Source organism: Hippocampus comes, unplaced genomic scaffold (genome assembly GCF_001891065.2).
Source record: "Hippocampus comes isolate QL1 unplaced genomic scaffold, H_comes_QL1_v1.1 scaffold111, whole genome shotgun sequence".
Lineage (NCBI taxonomy): Eukaryota > Metazoa > Chordata > Actinopteri > Syngnathiformes > Syngnathidae > Hippocampus > Hippocampus comes.
In genome coordinates, this window is record NW_017805698.1 from 1771020 (window position 1) to 1793401 (window position 22382).

Sequence of the window (22382 nt, forward strand, 5' to 3'; positions counted from 1 at the left end):
TGGTCGTTTTTTTTCAGTACAAAATGCCTTACTTTACATCGTCGTTTTTTTCGGCAAATAACGCCTTACTATACATGGATGTTTTTTTCGGCCCAAAATGCCTTACTATACATGGTTGTTTTTTTCAGCACACAACGCCTTACTATACATGGTCGTTTTTTTCGGCCAAAAAGGGCTTATTTTTCATGGTTGTTTTTTTCAGCACAAAACGCCTTCTTATACATGGTCGTTTTTTTCGACCCAAAACGCCTTAAGATACATGGTCGTTTTTTTTCGGCCAAAAACGCTTTAATATACATGGTCGTTTTTTTCAGCCCAAAACGCATCAGGGTTCCCACTCTTCCACTTGCTTTTTATTCATGGACCTTTTAAGGACTTTTGAGGGCTAATTTAGCCATTTTTAAGGACTTTTTCTCCATTCAGCAGAGGATTCACGGTGGATTTAATGAACAGAAAGCCACATATCACTGAGCAGGTGTTCAATTCATTGCTGCCAAAGGAAGGGCAGATCTTTATTTTTAGGGGCAATCAGTTCACTCGTTATTTGACATTTTGTTTGTCAAATTGGCCCAAAATGACCTGAAGTGATCACGTGATCATCATCGAAACTGATCGGAGACGGCAGATTTTCCGACAAAAGTATTAATTGGAAGGGTGGGGAAAATGACATACACAAATGAAATGAACACCACAGGTTAATTTTTAAGGATTTTTATTGATTTTAGAAGCTTTCCCTGAAAATTAAGGACAGTTAACATAATTTTACAACTTTTTTTCATGGATTTTTATGAACTTTAAACACCCGTGGGATCCCTGTAACATGTGAAGACTACCAGTCATCGGCTCCAATTTGTGCAGAGGAAAACATCACTTTCAAATGGCTTTTGAATTAGAAAAAAAAAAAACCAAGACATGGATGTTGGAAAATGTTTTATTTGCTTTTACTGCAGCCATTTGTGCAGACAATTTCCATCTTGCTGCTTCCATACATTTAAACATGTTGACACGACGCAAAATGATGCTGCCCTCTTATTGTACAAACGCTCCTGGTGTGTTTGTGTCACGTCCACGCTACAATGCACCGAAACAAAAAGGACAAGCTCTCATTCTGAACAAATGACATCGCCGGCAAAAGTGATGCGCAGCATCCAACACGTCTCCAAGCATGTTAAGAGGACCGTTTGTTTTGTGCATTATCAATTCTTTTAATTCTGCATCAATGTCAGAAAACACATTATTTAAAAAACAAAAACAAAAAAAAAAAAACCTTCTTGGACACGCTGAACAATAACATGACCATTTCCCACTTTCGACTACACCACAATATCTTGAGAATATATGTTTGCAGGTTGGCAATACTAAAGTGTTCATGGTCCAATTGAATTGAAGCTGGTTCACAGACATGAGCAGAATGTCTTTTCGATGTGAGACTGGTTAAATACATGCCAATACTTCCATTGCTTCATATAATAAGGGTCAAAGACGTGAAATTGACACAGGGTCTTCCTAAATGGATGATGTACTTCTTTTTTTTTTTAGTCCCCACACAGACGCAACACAACAGATGTCCCGTACAATGGTCTTCTGAGGATGCTTCAGCTGTCATTTACATAGAAATGGTGCCATCAATATGGGGCATACACATATTTTAAAAAGTGTTAAGAACTGACCTTGCACTGAAAGTGTTCATGCTCTTTAATGTCTGGTCACAAAACGGGCTAAACATTACAAATATATAATATTTCCCATTTAGTTCAACCTTTTGTTATGTTCCTATCGAACTCCATATGAAAACGACTATTGAAGGGAACTAGTGCAACCTGGAGGAGGCCTGGTCTTTGTGACAAGGCAGGCACAGAGTAAAATAGACATAATGAACTCTGGAGCAACTCCAGAGCAATGGCAGATATATTAAGGCCATTTTGAAGAATTAAATGGAAAAGGAAAAAAAAAAAAAAAAAAAACCAAACAAAAAACAAAACAAAACAAAAAAAACAACAACAGTAGCAGACAGCTTGACTTGCTACCCACCCTGAACACGAGACAGTTGGGGCAACAAAGCAAGACTGTCTTTTCTTTTCTTTTCCTTTTGTCCCCACCCCCACCAAGTCCATTGTGCCAGCCTCCCCCACATCCATGCTGAGAAGGGCCACTCTTCTCTATTCAAGTGTGTTCAGTTTTGGTGGAATTGGGAAAAAAATGGTGGCATCCTCACAACTAGTCTCTTCCTCTGCAGAGCCAGCGAGTACCGGGACGTCACGATTGTTTTAGACGCTTCCGGGGAGGGCCGAAGGGCGGGCACTGCGCCGAGGCCAGGGCGCGGAATGCCTCGGCCACCAAGTGAGGGTGCGACTGGATCATTGACTTCCAGCCCGCGGTCTCCATTATGTCTGTAGCGTGGCTGCCAGCACAAACACAATCAGCTTAATGCACAGACATTAAAAATCAATAAACAGAAATGACGTGTTGAAGCAAATAAGCAGCTTGGGAATTGAAATGAATATACGTTTGTTTTTTTCCCCAGCTCAAAAAAAGGGTCTTCGAGCTTTTTAAAGTTACTCGGAGTTGACGTTTCCTTTCAAACTACACATAAATGAAAGACAATTTACACATCGCGTAATTAAAACAACCAGCTTAGCCTTTTAGTCTGCTGGCGCTAAAGGATCTACGGTGCAGTGCTGTGAACCTTTAAGCCACACGTTGAACACAAACGACGCAGGAGCTCATGTAGACATACGGCATAATGGTACTTAGTCGTATTCTAGATCGAACATTTTAAGAACTAGGAACTGATTCAACAAAATTGTTAAATCATGTTGAATAAATGATACATTTTCACACCAACAATTATTTAAAGATATAAAAATGTAACTATATAAAATTGCTAATTATTTTACTTTGAAAAAATAAACACTAAATTAACAAACCAATCATTTCTCTAGAATAAAACCAGCACAATTTATGCAACAATTATTCCAGCATGTAGGCTTGGTGGACTGGTTGAAAGAACGGAGTGGGACGCGGGCATTGTCGCTACAATACTGGATTAAAAAGCAGGCTTTAAATTTATGGATGGGAGGATATCCAGATTATTTCTTCCCCGATTGGTTGGATGAAATCCCATGGTTCTCACCACCTGAGATATATGCCCGCAAAATGCAGCCTCGTTTCAAGGTGCCGCGACAACCCAAGAATATCAATTGGAAAGGCAAACTTGGCGCCCGCGCTCCGCCCATACACAATGGGAGAAAAGGCTCCATTTGCAGGGTTTCTCCAGGTACGAATCTATTAATAACTTGGACACAATGATACGACGGCTCAAAGTGAGAAGGCAAACAGTGCGCCGTCCGCCAGGGCTAAAACAATGAATTCTAATGCATCTGCGAGGGGTCCAGATAAGAGTGTGTTATTCATCTTGTGTCACATATCAGCTAATTACATACTTGCTATTCCAGTTCTTTCCATCTTTACAGCCCAGCTGTCTGAGGACACTGCACCTATGGCAAGGAGATAAAAAGGTAAGCATTCACGGATGGTAAACAGAAATGGCAGCAGAAATTCATCACGGGAGTTTTTACCCCCCGCTCCCCGCCTCTTCCTCCTCCTTCCACAGATACTTGCCTGTTGATAAAATCTATGGCTTGTGCTTTGAGCTGCTCGGCGCTGTGCAAGTCTGCGAGGATGAGGGTGTCGGCCACATTCTCCACCGAGAGGCTGTTGCACAGGGCCTCTTCACACATGACTTTTAGACGCTCCAGAGCGTACTGGAAGCACACGAGAGAGCAAGCGCTTAGCCACCGGTGCTGCGCAAGCATGAGCCAGCAGAAGATAGTGACCAAAATAATGGCAAGGAAGGAAGCGGTGGGCTCTAACCTGCAAGTACACAACCTGGGCAAATGTATCGAGACCTCTGGCCAAAGAGAATATGGAGTCATTCCCATACGTGCATTTTTTTGTTAATATCTTTGCTTGCCCATTCAGAGATACTGCCATTATAATGTATACACTTGTGATTATATTGTGATGTATACCTTTACTTCAAAGAAATTTAATTTCTACAGGGGGGTGGGGGGAGGTGAATTTTAGGCCCCCCTCACACAACCCGACATACCATTGTCCAAAACATCTTAAGATGACTCATGAAGGCTTAACTTGGACATTGTTATTTTTTGTCCCCTCCCTCAAGTGTCACAATTCTTAAATGCATCACAGCAGCGTGAAAATTGGAATATAAATCTGATCCGTTAATGAGAGTGAGCACAGAGCGAATGTAACCCTTCAATACGAGGTCGGCATCAACAAAATATATCAATTGGAGACGTATCCACACACTGGTGTCTGTCCAAACAACAAATAAACACCAATCGTGAAGCTCAACTACAGAAAAAGCATAAAGCAATACTGTACATATGGTCCAAATGTGCTACATTGGAGACATGGCCACCATGAAGCTTTATAATTGCATACGGTGGCCAATGGAGAACGATGGAGATGACTTTTTTTTTTAGTCCTGTTAGGGGTTGCCACAACACTTTTCTTCATGTGCGAACTGGCAACCAGTTCAGGTTGTACCCAGCCTGCTGCCTGAAGACAGCTGGGATTGGCTCCAGAATGCCCGCGACCCTTGTATGTTGTCAAGAAGGCGGTACATTAAGAACTAAATTTTTTATGAGGTGGTAGTGTCTGGACAAGGTTTGAGAAATCAAGCGCACCACTATTCCTGTTGGAAAGTGCAGGTAATGAGATTCATAAACAAGAGTAAACCAAAATGAAATAGAATAAAAATAACACAGACGTGACAGTTTCTGCCTTGCAGGTTTGCAAGTGCAAACTGCTTTTGTGCTCACTTTGTCTGCGGCTGCCAGCAGGTTGTCTGCCATCTTCTCCAGGTTTGGGGCCTTCCCTGTGTAGATGAAGCCCATCATTTCCTTGAAGACGTCGGGGTCCACGTCGCTGATATCGACACGATTCTGGTGAGAGGAAAACTATGTTTTTTAAAGAAGACAACATAAAAATAAACTTCTAAATAGAATAATGAGTCACTTTGTACCTTTTTACTCTCTTCCATTTCATGCTCAAACATCGCATTGAAGACGGGCGACCTTGCTGTGAAAAACACAGATCCAAGAGTGATAAATATAACAGCAGTCAACAAAAAAACCTTTATCAGTGAACAGCACTTGTCAATGTGTTAAATCAGAGTTAGTGCTGTGCCGTCCACTTTTTTTCCCTCCTCATCTGACCAAAGAAGCTGTTGCCACCATGTCGAATGGACACAGGCTGGAATAGTCAGCGAGGCTTTCGGTCTCCTGGATCACAGTTACTCGGGTCAAGCGGGGTAGTCGGGTGGATTAGCACCTTTTGCAGATGCAGGCTGCTTCAAACCTGCCAGGCGGTACAGACCCTTGGTAGCCTTTCAAGGTGCTTACAGCTCTGTGAGGGAGGCCATTCAGAAGAGGCATGACATGTCTCACAAAGGCCATTTTCAGCACTTCTCTGTCATGGGCGATTGTTGAATGCCCTCAGACCGACATTTGGAACGCAGGATATATCACACCTCCCCTCACGGATTTGCATGGAGGAAGCGTCTTTGTGTCAAGGTACTGCAATTACACAGCTTAAAACCCGCAATTCCTGATGGTTACTTCAAAACAAGCGCATTCTAATAAAATGGTTTAGGATAACTGGAGTCCTTCATACCTGCCAGGATGGATTTGTGGGCTTTGAACTCCTGCCCTCCCACATACAGGCTGCAGTCTGTGAAGCGTGAACACTCCCAAAGATTGCCCAGGTCATCAGACAGCTGACAGTCAGGTACCTTCAGCATGTTCATGTTGGACTGGCCAGAAATGTTCACAGAATCTTGGACAACACTGACCTGCTCAGAAGACAACACATTAGGGTTGAGCAATATGGTTGAAAAGTGTATCATGATATAAGTAATTCATAATGGTCGGTATTGCCATACTGTTTGTGTGTGTGTGTGTGTGTGTGTGTGTGTATATAAACTGCTAGTGTGCTCCAAATTTCCTCTTACGTGCTTGTAATTGTAGCTTAAATCTAACATTATATTGCAGCCTCCGCCGACAGAACGCGGAATGCCAAAGTCGGGGTTTGCTCCCTAATTTCTACTAAACATTTTATTGAAGATATTTTCTATTACTATGGCGATACATACTGATAATGAATTATCGCCCAGCGATACAACACATTTATAGTCCAGTCATAGACAACAAACATCCAAATAAGTGGAAGCAGATAGGCGTATGTGTCTTGTGAAGAGCAAACAAGCACCTTGGCACAGACTACTGCAATTCAACAGCACTCCGAATAAAAGCAGACATTTTTTTCACCAATGGAAACCGTAATTTTCGAAAGGTGTTTTTCTGGCAGCAGCAGTTTTGTTTAACGGATTCATCTTGACAACTGAGGTTCCATTGTATTTATATGACTGCTCAAAAAACAAAGGGAACACTTAAACAACACAATGCTACTCCAAATCAATCACACTTCTGTGAAATCAAATTGTCCATAAAGGAAGCAACGCTGATTGACAATCAATTTCACATGTTGTTGTGCCGATGGAATAGACAACCGGTGGAAATTATAGGCAGTTAGCAAGTCAGCCCCAATAAAGGAGCGGTTCCGCAGGTGGTGACCACAGACCGCTTATCAGTCCCTTTGCTTTCTGGCTGATGTTTTGGTCACTTTGGAATGCTTGGCAGTGCTTTCACTCTAGTGGTAGCGTGAGACGGAGTATACAACTCATCCAGGACGGCACATCAATGCGAGGTGTGGCAAAAAAGGTTTGCTGTGTCTGTCCGTGTCGTCTAGAGCATGGAGGCGCTACCAGGAGATAGGCCAGTACATCAGGAGACGTGGAGGAGGTCGTAGCAGGGCAACAACCCAGCAGCAAGACAGCTACCGCCGCCTTTGTGCAAGGAGAAACAGGAGGAGCACTGCCGGAGCCCTGCAAAATGACCTCCAGCAGGCCACAAATGTGCATGTGTCTGCTCAAACGGTCAGAAACAGACTCCATGAGGGTGGTATGAGGGCCCGACGTCCACAGGCGGTGGTTGTGCTTACGGTCCAACACCATGCAGGAAAATTGGCATTTGCCAGTGAACACCAAGAGCGGCAAATTCGCCACTGGTGCCCCGTGCTCTTCACAGTTGAAAGCAGGTTTACACTGAGTACATGTGACAGAGTCTGGAGACACCATGGAGAACGATCTGTCGCCTGCAAGATCCTCCAGCATGACAGGTTTAGCAGTAATGGTGTTGGGTGGCCACACAGCCCTCCATGTGCTCGCCAGAGGTAGCCTGACTGCTATTAGGTCCTCAGACCCCTTTGAGACCTAGAGCATGGAGGCGCTACCAGGAGATAGGCCAGTACATCAGGAGACGTGGAGGAGGTCGTAGCAGGGCAACAACCCAGCAGCAAGACAGCTACCGCCGCCTTTGTGCAAGGAGAAACAGGAGGAGCACTGCCGGAGCCCTGCAAAATGACCTCCAGCAGGCCACAAATGTGCATGTGTCTGCTCAAACGGTCAGAAACAGACTCCATGAGGGTGGTATGAGGGCCCGACGTCCACAGGCGGTGGTTGTGCTTACGGTCCAACACCATGCAGGAAAATTGGCATTTGCCAGTGAACACCAAGAGCGGCAAATTCGCCACTGGTGCCCCGTGCTCTTCACAGTTGAAAGCAGGTTTACACTGAGTACATGTGACAGAGTCTGGAGACACCATGGAGAACGATCTGTCGCCTGCAAGATCCTCCAGCATGACAGGTTTAGCAGTAATGGTGTTGGGTGGCCACACAGCCCTCCATGTGCTCGCCAGAGGTAGCCTGACTGCTATTAGGTCCTCAGACCCCTTTGAGACCATATCCTAGTGCGGTTGGCCCTGGGTTCCTCCGAGTGCAAGATGATGCTGGACCTCACGTGGCTGGAATGTGTCAACAGTTCCTGCAAGACGAAGGCATTGATGCTGTGGACTGGCCAGCCCGTTCCCCAGACCTGAATCCAATTGAGCACATCTGGGACATCATGTCACACTCCATCCACCAACGCCACATTGCATCACAAACTGTCCGGGAGTTGGCGGATGCTTTAGTCTAGGCCTGGGAGGAGATCCCGCAGGAGACCATCTGCAACCTCATCAGGACCATACCCAAGCATTGTCGGGAGGTCATACAGGCACGTGGAGGCCACACACACTACTGAGACTAATTTTGACTTGTTTTCAGGACATTACATCAAAGTTGGATCAGCCTGTAGTGTGTTTTTCTAATTTCATTTTGAGTGTGACTCCAAATCCCGACCTCCATGGGTTAATATATTTGATATCCATTGAAAATGTGTGTGATTTTTGTTGTCAGCACATTCAACTATGTAAAGAGCTAAGGATTTAATAAGAATATTTCATTCAGATCTAGAATGTGTTATTTTAGTGTTCCCTTCATTTTTTTTTGAGCAGTGTGTGTAATATGCCCTCTGAATTGTAATAGAAAGGTGAGGTGGATACAGATTCCCACCACGAGCAGTGATCACACTGCAAGATGCTTCCTTTTCCATAATTAGTGTGGCTGTAAAGGTTAAAGATGAACATTTACCTCACAGAAAAGAGTAAGTTTGTCATCAGGCAGGAGTCCATTGGCTTCATCCAGGAGGAAATCTCTCCTGATAAACTTTTTAAAGCCCCAGTCTTTGCCTTGGACAAACCTGTAGGCTCTTTGGCTTTCTGCAACAAAAAGGAAAGCATGTTGTTTTCAGACAGTGCGGCTTTCAAATGTTTCCAAGTTGCAGTGGAACATGAGTGTGATGATGTCCTCGGCACGCGCACTTACCCATCGCTTTTGTCTCCTCTCGTTTAGCATTCAACAAGGAAAACTTGAATTTTGCTCTGACTTCACTTTTTGGACAACTAACAAGAAGTAAATACAATGACAGATAATCTTTGCTTTCATCATCAAGTCCCTTTGGATTGACACGCAGACACCTGTCAAGGAAAACCAAAGCCATCAGTAAAGTTCAAACAGTGCTCCCAACTACTTTTGTCAAAAACAACTGCTCAGGGATGAGCTTCCTGCTTATGACAAACTGACTAATTATCATGCAGGTAATGAAGACATGCTGACTATTTAGGATGCATTTGGTGTTGTATGCAATATCCAGACTATTATGCGTCACTGATTTTTTTAAAAATCATTTCTACTGTTACAACGCAACTAGGGTGATCTTAGGGCCACAATGAAGGGAAATAATGTACCAGCATAAATGTCAACCTGTGTTATGCTGATGACGATGGAGGATATGGCAGGTTGAATTCCAGTGCAAGTTGCACAAGCAATGAAAAAGTCGGCTTTTGACACCTCCATGAGTAGGATTAGTTTATGTACCCTTTGTCTGTTCCTGAAATTGCATCATCAGTTTGTTTTGTCCTATTAACCTTTTATCAAACATTTAAAATGCCCGATTCATGGCAGGATTCGAGAGACACATAAACACAACTAATGTTAAGACTGTTGTGTTTTGATTTGACTGTTTGATATATGCAGCAAACCCACGTTTTATTTAAAAGCTTTTTCTTTCATGGATCATGACGTTAATCTCATTACAGTACATATTTTTAAATATATGCAACTGGTAAGAATGAGCCACTGACCACTTCATCTTGTCATTAGGGCCAGAGGAGAAGGTTGAGCTCTTCAGCACTTCCCCCATTTCTTCTCTGCAAAAGCTGAAGTTGTTTATGGTCCACATGTAGGAAAATTTGACAACCTTGACCTTGGCGACAAATGAAGAAACATGAGGTATGTTTAGTATAACGGACTCCACAGCGACATGATCGGAGATGACGTTACAAGCTATCGAAAAGTGATGACATGGCTTCTGTGGCGATAACAGAAGTGAAGTGTTGATTGCTCCAACCTCTGTGTAACACCAGCTCTCTGCCACAGGTCCACTTGACATCTCCCCAGGAGGAGGCGGTGTGGGAACCCGTGACATCACCACTTTGGAGGTAGCCCTCTTGTCTCTGAAGCACTAGGAAGGGCAAAATGAAAACTTATTTGGCTGCTTACTTGACATCAACGTTGAGCAGCTTGGTTGTTAGTGTGGTAGAAAAAGAAGAATGCCAACAGACTGCTAGTGAGACTTTTATGCAGGACAAGTAGCGACACAGGCTACTATCAACATCTATGGAGACATCTTGCTGTCTTTCACAAGTTTCTACTGGTTCAGTCAACGCAACATATGTGTGCTGTCTAAAACCAAATGTTTTGTGGGGAGAAAAAACAAACTGGACACAATGGGGGGGGGGATTTTTGAGGTTATTGAGGTGGACCTTTTTCTCCACACTAAGATGATGTGTTAAGAGAGTTTTAAAGCAGTATTTTCAGTGCAAGGAGACTGCCTTGTACTTCATTTTCATGGATTCCAGCGGTTGCTAACAATATCGATTCATCAGTGCATCCCGATTCAATATCGATTCAACAAATCCTCTGAATGGCCGCATTGATCTACAAGGACATCGGGACGTACAGTGTCGCGGAAAAGCAGCGGTTTAAGAAGATTGTACAGAGACTCGACCCACACACGATATGGATTACCGACACGAAAATACATGCCAGAGGTTGCAGTCCCAAAGCTGTACACAGAGTTGAAGACAGCTGTGTTGGAGTTGTTGAAGGCAGCAGAAAGAGTGCCGCTTCCATGTGACGGTTGGACTTCCAGAGGGACTGACCTCTACCTATCACTTATCAGGGTCACGATGAGCCAAGTTGTGTTGGTCCACCACAACCAACAATGGCCCTGCATATTCATGATATAAAATGGTAAGTTTCAATGATGATGTCATACTTAGCATCTTTACACTCTTTCACGTTGGAAATATGACTTCTGTGTTACTTTTTTGGCATGTTTTTTTCCCCACTATTAAATCGAACTGAATATTTAGCACTTGACATTTTCTGAACTTTGTATTTTATTGAAGCCATTCCTTTACTTCATGTTTTAACCTGACCCGCAAAAAAATTGCGCCATTCAGTAAAAAAGATAAATGATGATTGATCAAACTCAAAATATTGAATATTAAATACATAAGTGCAAGAACATGTTGAGTTCATTGCATTTTTGACTTGTCCGATCAGGACAGCATCTGTGAACTTCAGGTGGCTCAACACAGTCACAGAGTGGCCTTGGGCCATGGGGCCACTGTTAATGTAGAACCCTGCTTATCAATTCCTGGAGAGTCAAGTTTACATGCACTTTACTGAATCGCAACCTAAGGAATCCAAAAATCATGATGATATTCAAAATGCCCAACCCTCATGGATTCCAATTAATTTAAGGCATTGGGTGCTTTTTTTCAACAGAAAGAATGTCAAGAAGAGTCAACCTAATGCTAAACCTCTGACAAGGGCAGGGTAATATGTCATGAAAACAAAATGTCACGAATATCTGACTTCCAATTTGAATGATTTTTTTTCTTCTTAATCTTTTGCTTACATAAAAATCAAACAACAATGGCATTACTCTATTTTAACAAGGTTGTTTTAATGCCCTTTGGAATTTGTCTCCCCTTTCCCCAAAAAATGATCTAAATGTTATTTTCTTTACAGACGATGTGAAAAGTGCTTCCTCTTGGAAATGCTTTTCTCAAAACACGGACATAAGCACAAATCATGAGACGATGTGAAAAGTGCTTCCTCTTGGAAATGTTGCTTTTCTCAAAACACGGACATAAGCACAAATCATAAATTAAGTTTTGAATGTTCAAAAACACAACAAAATGATCCATCAAATTACTTTCTTCAGACGGTCCATGTAACATTATGAACAAAATCGTACACCCCCCCCCCTTGCCAAAATATTTACAACTTGAAAAGCTCATAACTCAAGTCAAACCGTTGAATCTTATTTATAAATCACTGCTGTGGCAGAAACACAATTAAGAGCTCGTTGGCATGGTTCTCGATCACAGTTCCATCTTCTCATGCGGGTCCCATTGGAAAATTAATTGCTTGCCCTGCTCTATGAAGTCTAACACCAAAGTTAACAGAGCATATGATGACCAAGGAAGGATCGTTTGCCAAGTGTATATTTTGTGACTCTTACTGCCGTGATACCTTAATCGCTCTCCCAGGACTGATCTAACAGGTTGTCTGGCTTTGTTAGCACAAGACAATCCAAAGTAGTGGTAAAAATAGTTCCAACCAAGACCAGTGAATGCAAATACACATTTACAAGTGTCTCCAAACTTTGGTAAGAATTTGTGATCTATTCTATGAAAAAAAACAACCAAAAAACAAACAAAAAAAAAAAAACGTTTTTTGCATAGTGTAGCAGCAACAGCAGTGCACTGCAGTCAAATCTAAGAATGCGAATTAAAGGCTCACCTCTTCGCAGTTTTAAGTATATAAGAGGTGTTATGGATCTAGTTTTTCACAGGATATTTCATGGTCCCATCTTCATGTTCCAACCTACAAGGAAAACAGAGCAGAAAACTTGGAAATCACTTTGCATCTGTGATTAGAAATAGTGAGGGGCTATGTTCACATGCAGCTCGTTTCATTTTTTTTTTTTTTTTTACCTATATGCGACACATATGTGATTTTGATTTCACGTAGTGTGAACAATACAATTCCGATTCTTCCAATTCCAACCTAGGCCTCTTTCATACGTGGGCATAATTCAAATATGTATGCAAGGTGCCTGCAGTATGAACTCTCAACCGCACACATCTGACCTATATTTCAAGAAAGCCCAGTATGCGCACCGTGCAGGGGAGGAAGTGCTCATGAGAGAAATAGCTGACAATCGTCCGTGAATCTACAAAGGTGATTTGATTAACAGTGTTGTCTTAATTGAATACCACTGTAAACACAGAGAATAAAATTGACATATGGGTTGCTAGTTGTAATTCAACCATGCAGATGCTTCATTCATTACACATGGCAATGACACGAAATCACCTTTAGTAGACGACTCCATAAAATGAGGAGATGGACAAGCATCACCTCATTTACAAATATTTCTACCTGCTCCCGCCTTCCTACTCGGATGATATGAGACGATAAAAAGGTGAGCCTCTACACAAAAGACCATATTTACTTCCGTAAAGTGTGCCACATGACGTTGTTTTTTTGGTACATGTCAGTCAACGTGCTTTGTGAGCGTGCGTGTCACATAACAGACACATTACGTTCACATCAGAAGTCACATTTGTTTTTGTAATGTTAAGGAGTACATGCATAAAAAGATCGGACTTAACAAAAATAATCTGAATTAGGCATCATTCCCTGCAGAGTGAACATAGCCTTTGATAGACCTTTAACATCACCAGTAGATGACCCTGTACATAGTTTTATGACTCGAAAACTAGTATGTTCTAACAAAATAAATGTTGTGAAACGAGTTATCTTAAAAAAAAAAAAAGCTCGCCTGGTTCAGGCTGTGAGTAACGTACATAAATGCAAACAGTCTTGTATTTATTGCTAATGAATCAGAACCTATTGGAGGGGGGAACACGCTAATCTGGATAGGTTTGGACAAGTTTAGATTGCATCTAGTTGCTTTGCCATTCAAGCAACAATGATGCAACTGGAACTGACACTTAGCTTGACTGAAATGAATGAAGACATATTTTCCTTGCATAGAATAATCCAAACTCAATAAGGTATTCAGTACACGAGATGGTTAACAGCTCAATTGTTTTTCACATCACTTAAGTGACTCTACATCAGGTGTCCCTATCATTTTCGATCAATATTGTCTCACGTATTTACTATCAATAACGCCCATAAAACACGACATTATTTCGAACAAATAAAGTTACTCCCAACACCTACATATAGATGAGCAAGCGTACTAACTAAAGCGGTGGGACTTAATCCAAACTACCATTTCAGTTCGCACTAGCAAAAGGTAATGTTGCATTGTCGTTAGCTATCAACCGCAAAAACGGCTAACAACAATCGGCTAGCTTGACACAAACATTAACTACATATTTGCCTTCAGATCAACACGTACCCATGTACGTCGATATCGCTGTCGCGTAGGAAACCAACAAAGGAAATGGGTATAAAATTGACTCCGGTTCTCTTGACATAGTGTAAAACAAAGGGCCTATGCAGCTTTTTTGACAGAATGCTAGTCGAGCGAGCTAACGTAAGACCTCACGTTTCCGTTCAATATGCTGCTGGCAAAACAACGTCTGCTAACTAGCAGCTAGCCCGAGCTAACATGTACATCGACTGCCAAAAAAGTTGGAAAATTAATCGTGACGGCGTACCTTTCAATTTCATACTTCCATATGTATCGAGTAAGGTATGTCGCTTCGTGTCACAGGCGCTCCTGTCACCATCCGTCACTTTGGACTCTTTTTGAGTAAGACTCTTCACTAGGTTTCTTTGTCTAATTTATATCTGGGCTAGCTTACTGTGTCTGGCTGATCTGATTGCTAGCTTAACAGGCTAGGCGGTGTCTATACTGCGCACGCGCGATTTCATAGGCTACCAAACATGTCAACACTCGAGTAACATTTTTATTTATTTATATTTATGATTATTAATCAATAACCTTAATTAATTTACTACAAAAATATAATTAACGAGTTATGCCAACATTTCTTGTGCAATTTGTGTCCGTCTTTTACCGTGTTAATTTTTTTTTATTTTTTTTTTTTACATCGAACCACGTATCAAAAGCAAATGAGTTCAATACAGCAGCACAAACTATTACAAAAGCCTAAAAATACCTCGGTGAGCTTGTAAGGGATGATGAGTTTTTTTCTCCAGGTTGTCCCTCTTTTAACACACGTTGTCCACGTCGTCACCAAAGGTTTGCTTCACGTCAAACCCTAACATGACAACAAAGGTGCGCATACCCTCCGAGAAGTTCTCTTCATTACATAGCATCTTGTATTGTCAAAATTCTGATACGAACGCACTCTTTTTTTAATTAGGTATTTGGATCACTGTAATTATTTTTTACTTCCTTTTCTAGTGTGTTCTTGAAGTGACTGAGCATGGATGGCTAGAATATATCACTACGCTATTCTATTATATAACAAATAAATGGTCTCAATGAGAACTCCACTTACATGAATTTGTCTATTTGAAATCAATGCACTCCGCAAACCAGATCATACATCACCAGCTATACCATACAAAATAAACAATCAATCAAATCTATATTTAACCTGAAAATAGACCTTGAGTCAGTGTGTAGCAAGAAGCTGGACAGCCAAGAGACAAGCTATGAAATGAAGACACTAGACAGGGTTTAGATGGGTTCATGTAAGTTGTAAATGTATGCCAGTGCTTTTGATAGTGTTTATGCCAACAAAGAAGAACATACTTCCAGAGGAAAAAAACTCTCGATTGATGTTTACATAAGATGTGCATCTAAATAGTAGAGATGCCACATGCGACACAATAAATGCACATACTCTGAATTGTTTTGTCTCACTTCTGCATTGCTGGACTGAAGGGAACATGGTGAGCACACAAAATAGAGCACACAAAATAAAGCACACCATGTTGACAAAGAATTCCGTAATAAATGCTGTGTTGAGTTAGTGAGTCAATAATAATGAGTCTGATAAGATTGGTGTATGCTGTAGACTAGCTGCCTGCCAACGGCAGTGAATGAGTTAAACAAAATGTTAATACTGACTCAATAAAATGCATTAATTTTAATGGGTTTTTTTTCCCAGAGATATTAAATAAAAACGCCAATAAAATAAAGTACAAACCCTGTGAGTGCTGCTATATTGTCTGTCTACATGTTGTGTGGTTGTTTTAAATACTTGTGTAAGCCTCTTTGTTTGATATTTAGTTTGACACTAAACTTTAAGTGGGAGTGGCATCAACTAGCTTGAAGCTTCATTTTAAAAATAATATTTCTCTGTCCTCCAAACTGCTACTTGTAGTAAAGTGAATCATGCTTGTACCACCATAGAACAACTGAATCTCGAATTTTCCGTTGCATGTCAAAGCAAAACAAAAAACAACAACAAAAAAAAAAAACGGCCGAACATGGTTCGTAAATTAAAAAACGTGGGTCACTCGTATCTCGAGGCACCACTGCACGGTATTGCTCAAATTTTTCCATCCTGTGATTGGTTGGTCAGAGCAGGACAAGTTTAACGATTACATACAATAGCGATACAATACATTCGATAATCAGCATCTCTGGCAAGTGTGAGGTATTTAATTAAATGTTTCATGTTTTTGTGAGGTTATGACATAAATATTGATTTTTTTAAAAATCGAGCCATATGAAGTCTGTGGCACAGTTGCGTCTTGTTAGATTGCATTTTTGTAAAGTATTGATGGTTTCTATAATTGCAACATGATTGTGGTTGGTATGAAGAGGTGGATTCATTCAAGCAAGTCCCCGCTGACGGCCCAGGTAACCAAAACACGGCCCACCACTGTATTTTATACTGGCCGAAAGACTCTGTACCCCTTTACGCTCTAACAAATTCTAGTGTAACACAAGAACTGTAGCAAAAATACAAAGTCATAGATAATGCTTCTTACTTGTGATGTCATAGAGGTATTATACGGTATACCGCTTAATCTATCTACAAACACACTTATCTATCATGGTCATGTATGTAACAACCCCTTTTATTTTTGGGTTGGCTTCACATCTGTCATCACAGTTTTCTACTTGTGATGTTTCCCTGTCTCAGTCTTTGGATAAAGAGGACCTAAGACACTTCATTCATGGTGCTTTGTCTCTCCCGTCTTCTCACTGTGATTAATGCCCCAAATGTGAGAATTCTGGGTGTGTTCCGTGATCCTCTTGTCTACTCATATGAACCTGTCGTCTTCTTGATTTTAGATTGAACTAAGGACTCAAGTTGAATGAACCAGAGTATGGAGAGGTTGGTTCGTCATCCTTCGACACTATTGTGTGTTCACTTTTGTATGAACCGTCTAAAGAAAACTCATGATGCATTACTCCGTGTGCTAGATGAAAACCCCAACTGTAGTTAATTCTCAACCAGCCTTGGCTTTGTCTTTCTGTAGGCCTCTGATGTTTCTCATCTATAGCTAACACAAAAGAGGCTTGGGTTAAGCCATTCACAGAGACACGACTCTATCATGGCTCCCTGTAGGCCTGTAATAACTAATTCCCCTTCAGATGGACGGACACTGTTCTGCAGAATGAGTGATAAATTCTCCTCTGCTCCAATCACTCTACATTCATGTGTGTCCGCCTTGATTGTTGGTACGGTAATGAGGATAAACCTCTCTAAAACTATGAAAAAAAATTTGATCTTGGTTATATATATTGCACATTTTGATATGGAAGCTCCTATCAGGTACCATAGGGATGATTCATTGACCTGTCTTGAAGTCGAGAGGCTGGAAGATAAGACCACGAGACAAGAAGATAGTGAGGATGCTTATCAGGGATTTGAATCTCTTTAATTTAAGGGCAAGGAGACTTTATTGCATATGTCAGCAGGCAAAATGCTGGAAGGCTCAAGATCGTATTTTGAATGCTTTTAATATCAAAGTGGCATCTATGAGATACAGCTGGGCACCTCACAGATGTTTCAACCTTTTAAAATCCGGACCAAAAATAAAGTTCTCGTGACTTTCCATCTCACATGTGGCTGTTTTTACATTTGATACCAGAGAGAAGAACTCTGACCACAGCGGTGACTTGGAATAATTAAAGGACCTTCAAATAGTGTTAATGTTCTTCCTGGCAAGAATTCAATGGCCTTAGTGATGAAGACAGATAGAGACAGAAGTTATAAGGTAGGAGAAAAAGGCCACTGTGACAAAATGAGCACCAATGACCTTATCAGAACTTGGTCATCGGGAGGTGGAGAGCAAAATTGATTGTGACACATCGTCTAACTCCTTCTCCTGGGTTACGGAAATGAAGTCATAACACTCAACAAAGAAGTCATATGAAAAGATTCCCAATCAAGTCAGATTTGCATCTGAGTAATAAAATAAATGGTAATGGCCAAATATGAAAAGTGGATGGATTGCAGACGTAAAAAAAAAAAAAAATCGCAATGTATTGCTCCATACATTATTCTCACAGGACATTTACAATTTGGTAACCTGCTGTGACATACTTTATTCAATATATGTAAGGATCTGGAAATCATAATTTGTACCTCAGTAAATACACGTTGGGGCGGCGCGGTGCGAGACTGGCGAGCACTTCGGCCTCACAGTGCAGTGGTGCAAGGTTTGATTCTGGCCCCGGCCTTCCTGTGTAGAGTTGGCATGTTCCTCCTGTACCTGCGTGGGTTTTCTCCGGGTACTCCGGTTTCGTCCCACATTCCAAAAACATGCATGGCAGGTTAACGGAACACTCTAAATTGTTCCTACATGTGATTATGAGCGTGGATGTTTGTTCGTCTCTGTGTGCCCTGCGATTGGCTGACAACCGGTTCAGGGTGTACCCCACCTATTATCCGAAGATAGCAGAGATAGACTCCAGCACGTCCGCGACCGTTGTGAGGATAAGCGGATTAGAAACTGGATGGATGGATGGATAAATTCATGTTAAGAATGACTGTCGACCGATAGTTCAAAAATAAATCGCAACAGTCATAATTACAGCATGGCAGCTTGTTCTGTGTATCCATTGCAAGTGAGGTCTTTTGAAGTTGTCATTTCCACTGCTATGACTGTTGAAGTTTGACATAAAGGTACAATTTAAAAATATATAATTTGCTGTCATGCCTGAAATGTTTTCCCTCCTTAATTTTAAAATGGAAATTGTAAAAAAATAAATAAATAAAAATTGGACAACACAACTAAATCCTAGCTGAAGATCACTGTCATTTGCCACTACTTATTTTGTGGATTTTTATTATTACTTTTAATAGCAGTGTAATGCCACCTCAGTTTGACAAATGCCATCCATCTATTTTACATACACTTGCCTTTAACAGGGTCTGGACTCAAACCAACTGATTTTGGGTGAAACAGGATAGACTCTGCACTGTTTGGCAGTCAGTCGCAGGCACACATGGACATAGAGTATCATGCATTTACACTGACATTGGCACCTAAATGGACAATTTTGACCCAAGTGCATGTTTTTGGAATGTGGAAGAAAGTCATAGCACCGGTACCCAATAACTCTATCCACTGCTGAAGCAGAGACTTGATGCCGATACCTCCGGACTTTGAGGCAGTCGTGCCAAACACAATGTCACAGTGCTACCTGCTGAGCAAAAAGCCAACTCCCTCAAAGAGTAATTCACATTTTTTGTGCCTTAACTTATCCAGATCCCATGGCGATGACACATTATCATCATACGTCAATTGTGTTTTCTGTACAAAATAAATAGTACTTTCTGTTGGGGGGGATACTTACTGGTAACATAAAAAATATATATAATTGAAACAGACCATAAGAGCATACACAAATGCATATTGATTGGTGTTCCAGTAAACCCAGCCCCTGTTTGAATGTGGTGTGAGAATTCAAATCTATTCAAACAAAACGTGCAATGAGCTAAATATTTGCTGAATTGTAATATTACTGTTTGCTGCAAAATGAACAGTGAAAGAGAACAAGAGTGTTTGTCTAATGAAATGCCAAACAAAATGAACCTTAACTTAGTTCCACTGAACTAAGTGATTCCCTTGTTTCCCTTCCAACCAATCTTAGAGTTTTTTTACAATGCTGACAGGGCTGATTGTGCAGCACGAAGCAGATGCTCTGTTGCCAGCATGGCCATGGCCAATTATTGTCATTCTTCATCGCTCATCTCTCACAGAGCAGTGAGCGGAATTACACACTGGATCCATTATTAATACGCCGCTTGCTAGGAGAACGAGAGAGCAATTCAATCAATTTCTATCTTTTAAAGAGTTTGATGATGAAATTAGGCATTACACACTTGAACGTCTTTATATAACAAAGAAGAAAGAATGAAGCCGATGTTTACATTCTTGCTCATGAGCAAACAGCAAAATGTCAATGTTACAAATCACGCAAACTAAAACACCTGTACATAATATTAATAGTCCATCCAGCCATCCATTTTCTGTACCGCGTATATAGTATTATAAAAATAAGGATGTGATATTTTTAATTGTTTAATATTGGATGGTGCACAATTAAATGTTATAAAATGGCAATACAATTTAAGGTTGTTTTATTGACAGTACATGTAAAGCATGTGTGTGACTGAAAGGACCCACATCGATTGGCCAGAAATCATGGCAACTGTGTTCGCTCCCACAACTATGCAAACGTCCCATTTCTACCTGCGCCCGTCTATAAAAATACCAAAACTAAAAAAAACTCCGCCCATGCGCACAGTTAGATTGCACTTTGCTGGGCACAAAAAAAGTGACCTGAAAGTGCTTTTTTTTTTTCTTAACACGAGTTGTTGAATTCATTGCAAAAATGACGTTGCTACGAGCAAGCTACCCAGTATCGTCCTCAACTATTTGTAAACAACGAAGCGTCTGTCATATTTGAAGCGAGTTGGGGAGTGCAAACAGAGGTAAGAATGAGACATCAGGACTTGACGGCGACACAACTCATTTTCTCATGCAGCAGGCTGATGATAACCTGTCGTTCTTCTGGTCGGCTTCACACCTGCCAGGAGCTGCTGCTTTTTGACAAGCTCCTGTCTTCTGCGGCCTTTCATCTGCACGCTGCACAAAAGAGAGTTTAGAAGTCTGTTATCTTTGCCTGGGGCTACATTTGCTTGTCAAGAGAGAAATTCATCCAATTAAGCCTTTGGTACGACACTTATGACGTGCTCAAAACAGAAAGGGCTCCAAATGTTTTTCCAAATTTCACTCTACATAATTTGTGAGTCACCAAAAGCTTAAAACTGTACTCTTGAACTCAGCTTGTTGTCGTACTAACGTGGATCCTGTTTTGTGGTGTAAAGGTTACTACGGCGACAAACATAAATGGGAGATATGTGGTTAATTGGCAAGAAGAACAACAGCACATGAAAGGCTCACCAATGATAAGTATCAATTCCCATTCCCATAATGCTCAAATGACACAAACAGACGTGCCTTTAGTGTTTAAAGCTTGAACGGGAAGTTACTTGAAATGCAACCAAGTCCTCCCAAACCACTTTTCTCTCTTGTATTCTCTCCTTGTACAGTGCATTTGCAAAGCACATAGCGGCGCATTGAAGAGATACCCAGCATGGATGCATTACTGAGAGACTGTCCATGAGCAATTGCTGATCCCGTGGAGCGATAAAGACAGCCAGGCTTTCTGAGGGCTAAAAAGAAATCAAAAGTGGCTGGTGAGAGTCATGTATAGCACACAGACTAGGAAGGTCACTATAGCCCTCAACATCTCTCTGTTCACTGGCATTAACAATATTGGTCACATGTGGCTGGTCCAATGGAAACCATGTGAAGGGCTGCAAAATATGGTAAATAAATACAAAAATCATGACCTTGCGATCTTGGCCTATACCCATCACTGCATTGTGGATTGATTAGAAGATAATCCACCCTATCGCCCTTTTGCATATGGTCGTTTTAAGGACGCGCTTATCATGCGCCAGGCTAATTTCCCCAAACTCCTTGATAATCAGAAGCCAGTGCATTAGCATATGTGATCAAATCAAGAAGTCACATTTACTTAATAGTTTTACTGTGGGACCTTTAAAGACCCTGTAAACAGAATTCAGAGATTTGTTACTAAATTATGTTTGAAGATACTTGCTAAAAACCAGCAAAGACTGAAAACTATGTCAAACTCAGTTATGGTTATAAAGTGATACACTGTACTACATTTTGGTTTTCTTGTTTTGTGCGTGTAAAATGGCGCCCCTCTCCCTACTATATAAAAACATAATCATCTTTGTAAACAATTACGGTTAATATTATTAAGACTAAGGGTCTTGAATAATAAGACAAAGCGTTCTTGAATAACCCAGCCCTTGAGCTCACAAGCTAGCTAGTGGATGTAGCATATTTCGCTTCGTCGATTCGGAGGGGATATATTTCAGCAAGTAGATGCTTCAAGCAGATATAGTTTCACGGCTCAAACATATACGGATGGGTTGAAATACAAAATGTTTGATTAAGTAGCATCCATTTAGTAGCGGGCATGGTTTCACATATTCAGTGGACACTAGACATAACAACTGCATCTTAAAGTTGAGACAAGGGTTTAAATTTTCACGATTTCAAAGGCAGATTTTATATGTTGTATTACTAGTTTTCATTGGTTTACTTTTTATACCTGTACTGACTTTCGGTTGCAGATACACGTTTTTTTTTTTTTCTCGTAATGTTGACAGTGCCCATATATATATATATATCCATTCATTCATTTTCCGAACCGCTTGATCCTCACTAGGGTCGCGGGGGGAGCTGGAGCCTATCCCAGCCGTCT

At 41.1% G+C, this 22382-nt stretch overlaps 2 protein-coding genes across 6 annotated transcripts; both read right to left on the reverse strand.

The window, feature by feature from the left end:
* Window positions 1-915: 915 nt before the first annotated feature.
* Window positions 916-14490, reverse strand: spopla (speckle type BTB/POZ protein like a). Of its 4 annotated transcripts, none has more exons than XM_019882452.1 (13): window positions 14296-14490; window positions 12401-12484; window positions 10631-10814; window positions 9933-10046; window positions 9667-9788; window positions 8849-9000; window positions 8615-8742; window positions 5701-5878; window positions 5051-5106; window positions 4848-4970; window positions 3622-3764; window positions 3444-3497; window positions 916-2401 (listed from the first exon to the last, which is right to left on the reverse strand). In XM_019882452.1, exons 3-13 carry the CDS (start codon window positions 10715-10717, stop codon window positions 2257-2259), a joined length of 1302 nt encoding a protein of 433 aa, XP_019738011.1. In that variant the 5' UTR covers window positions 10718-10814; window positions 12401-12484; window positions 14296-14490; the 3' UTR covers window positions 916-2256. The 4 variants fall into 4 exon arrangements, with proteins under 4 accessions (XP_019738011.1, XP_019738012.1, XP_019738013.1 ...); XM_019882453.1 differs by lacking the exon at window positions 14296-14490 and adding an exon at window positions 14034-14263; XM_019882454.1 differs by lacking the exon at window positions 10631-10814 and having other exon boundaries at window positions 14296-14489.
* LOC109523355 (uncharacterized) lies at window positions 5876-7924 on the reverse strand. Of its 2 annotated transcripts, none has more exons than XM_019882456.1 (2): window positions 7885-7924; window positions 5876-7357 (listed from the first exon to the last, which is right to left on the reverse strand). In XM_019882456.1, exons 1-2 carry the CDS (start codon window positions 7885-7887, stop codon window positions 6731-6733), a joined length of 630 nt encoding a protein of 209 aa, XP_019738015.1. In that variant the 5' UTR covers window positions 7888-7924; the 3' UTR covers window positions 5876-6730. The 2 variants fall into 2 exon arrangements, with proteins under 2 accessions (XP_019738015.1, XP_019738016.1); XM_019882457.1 differs by having other exon boundaries at window positions 5876-6830; window positions 7358-7911.
* Window positions 14491-22382: the final 7892 nt, after the last annotated feature.

Bases quoted from the DNA above. Each gene is read 5' to 3' on its own strand.
- spopla (XM_019882452.1), bottom strand. From the start codon at position 10,717: ATGGAAGCGGCACTCTTTCTGCTGCCTTCAACAACTCCAACACAGCTG. The intron at 8,743-8,848 runs GTAAGTGCGCGT...TTTTTGTTGCAG, and splicing joins AGAGGAGACAAAAGCGATGG to AAAGCCAAAGAGCCTACAGG. The intron at 3,765-4,847 runs GTGAGCACAAAA...GTGTGCTTCCAG, and splicing joins TGCTGGCAGCCGCAGACAAA to TACGCTCTGGAGCGTCTAAA.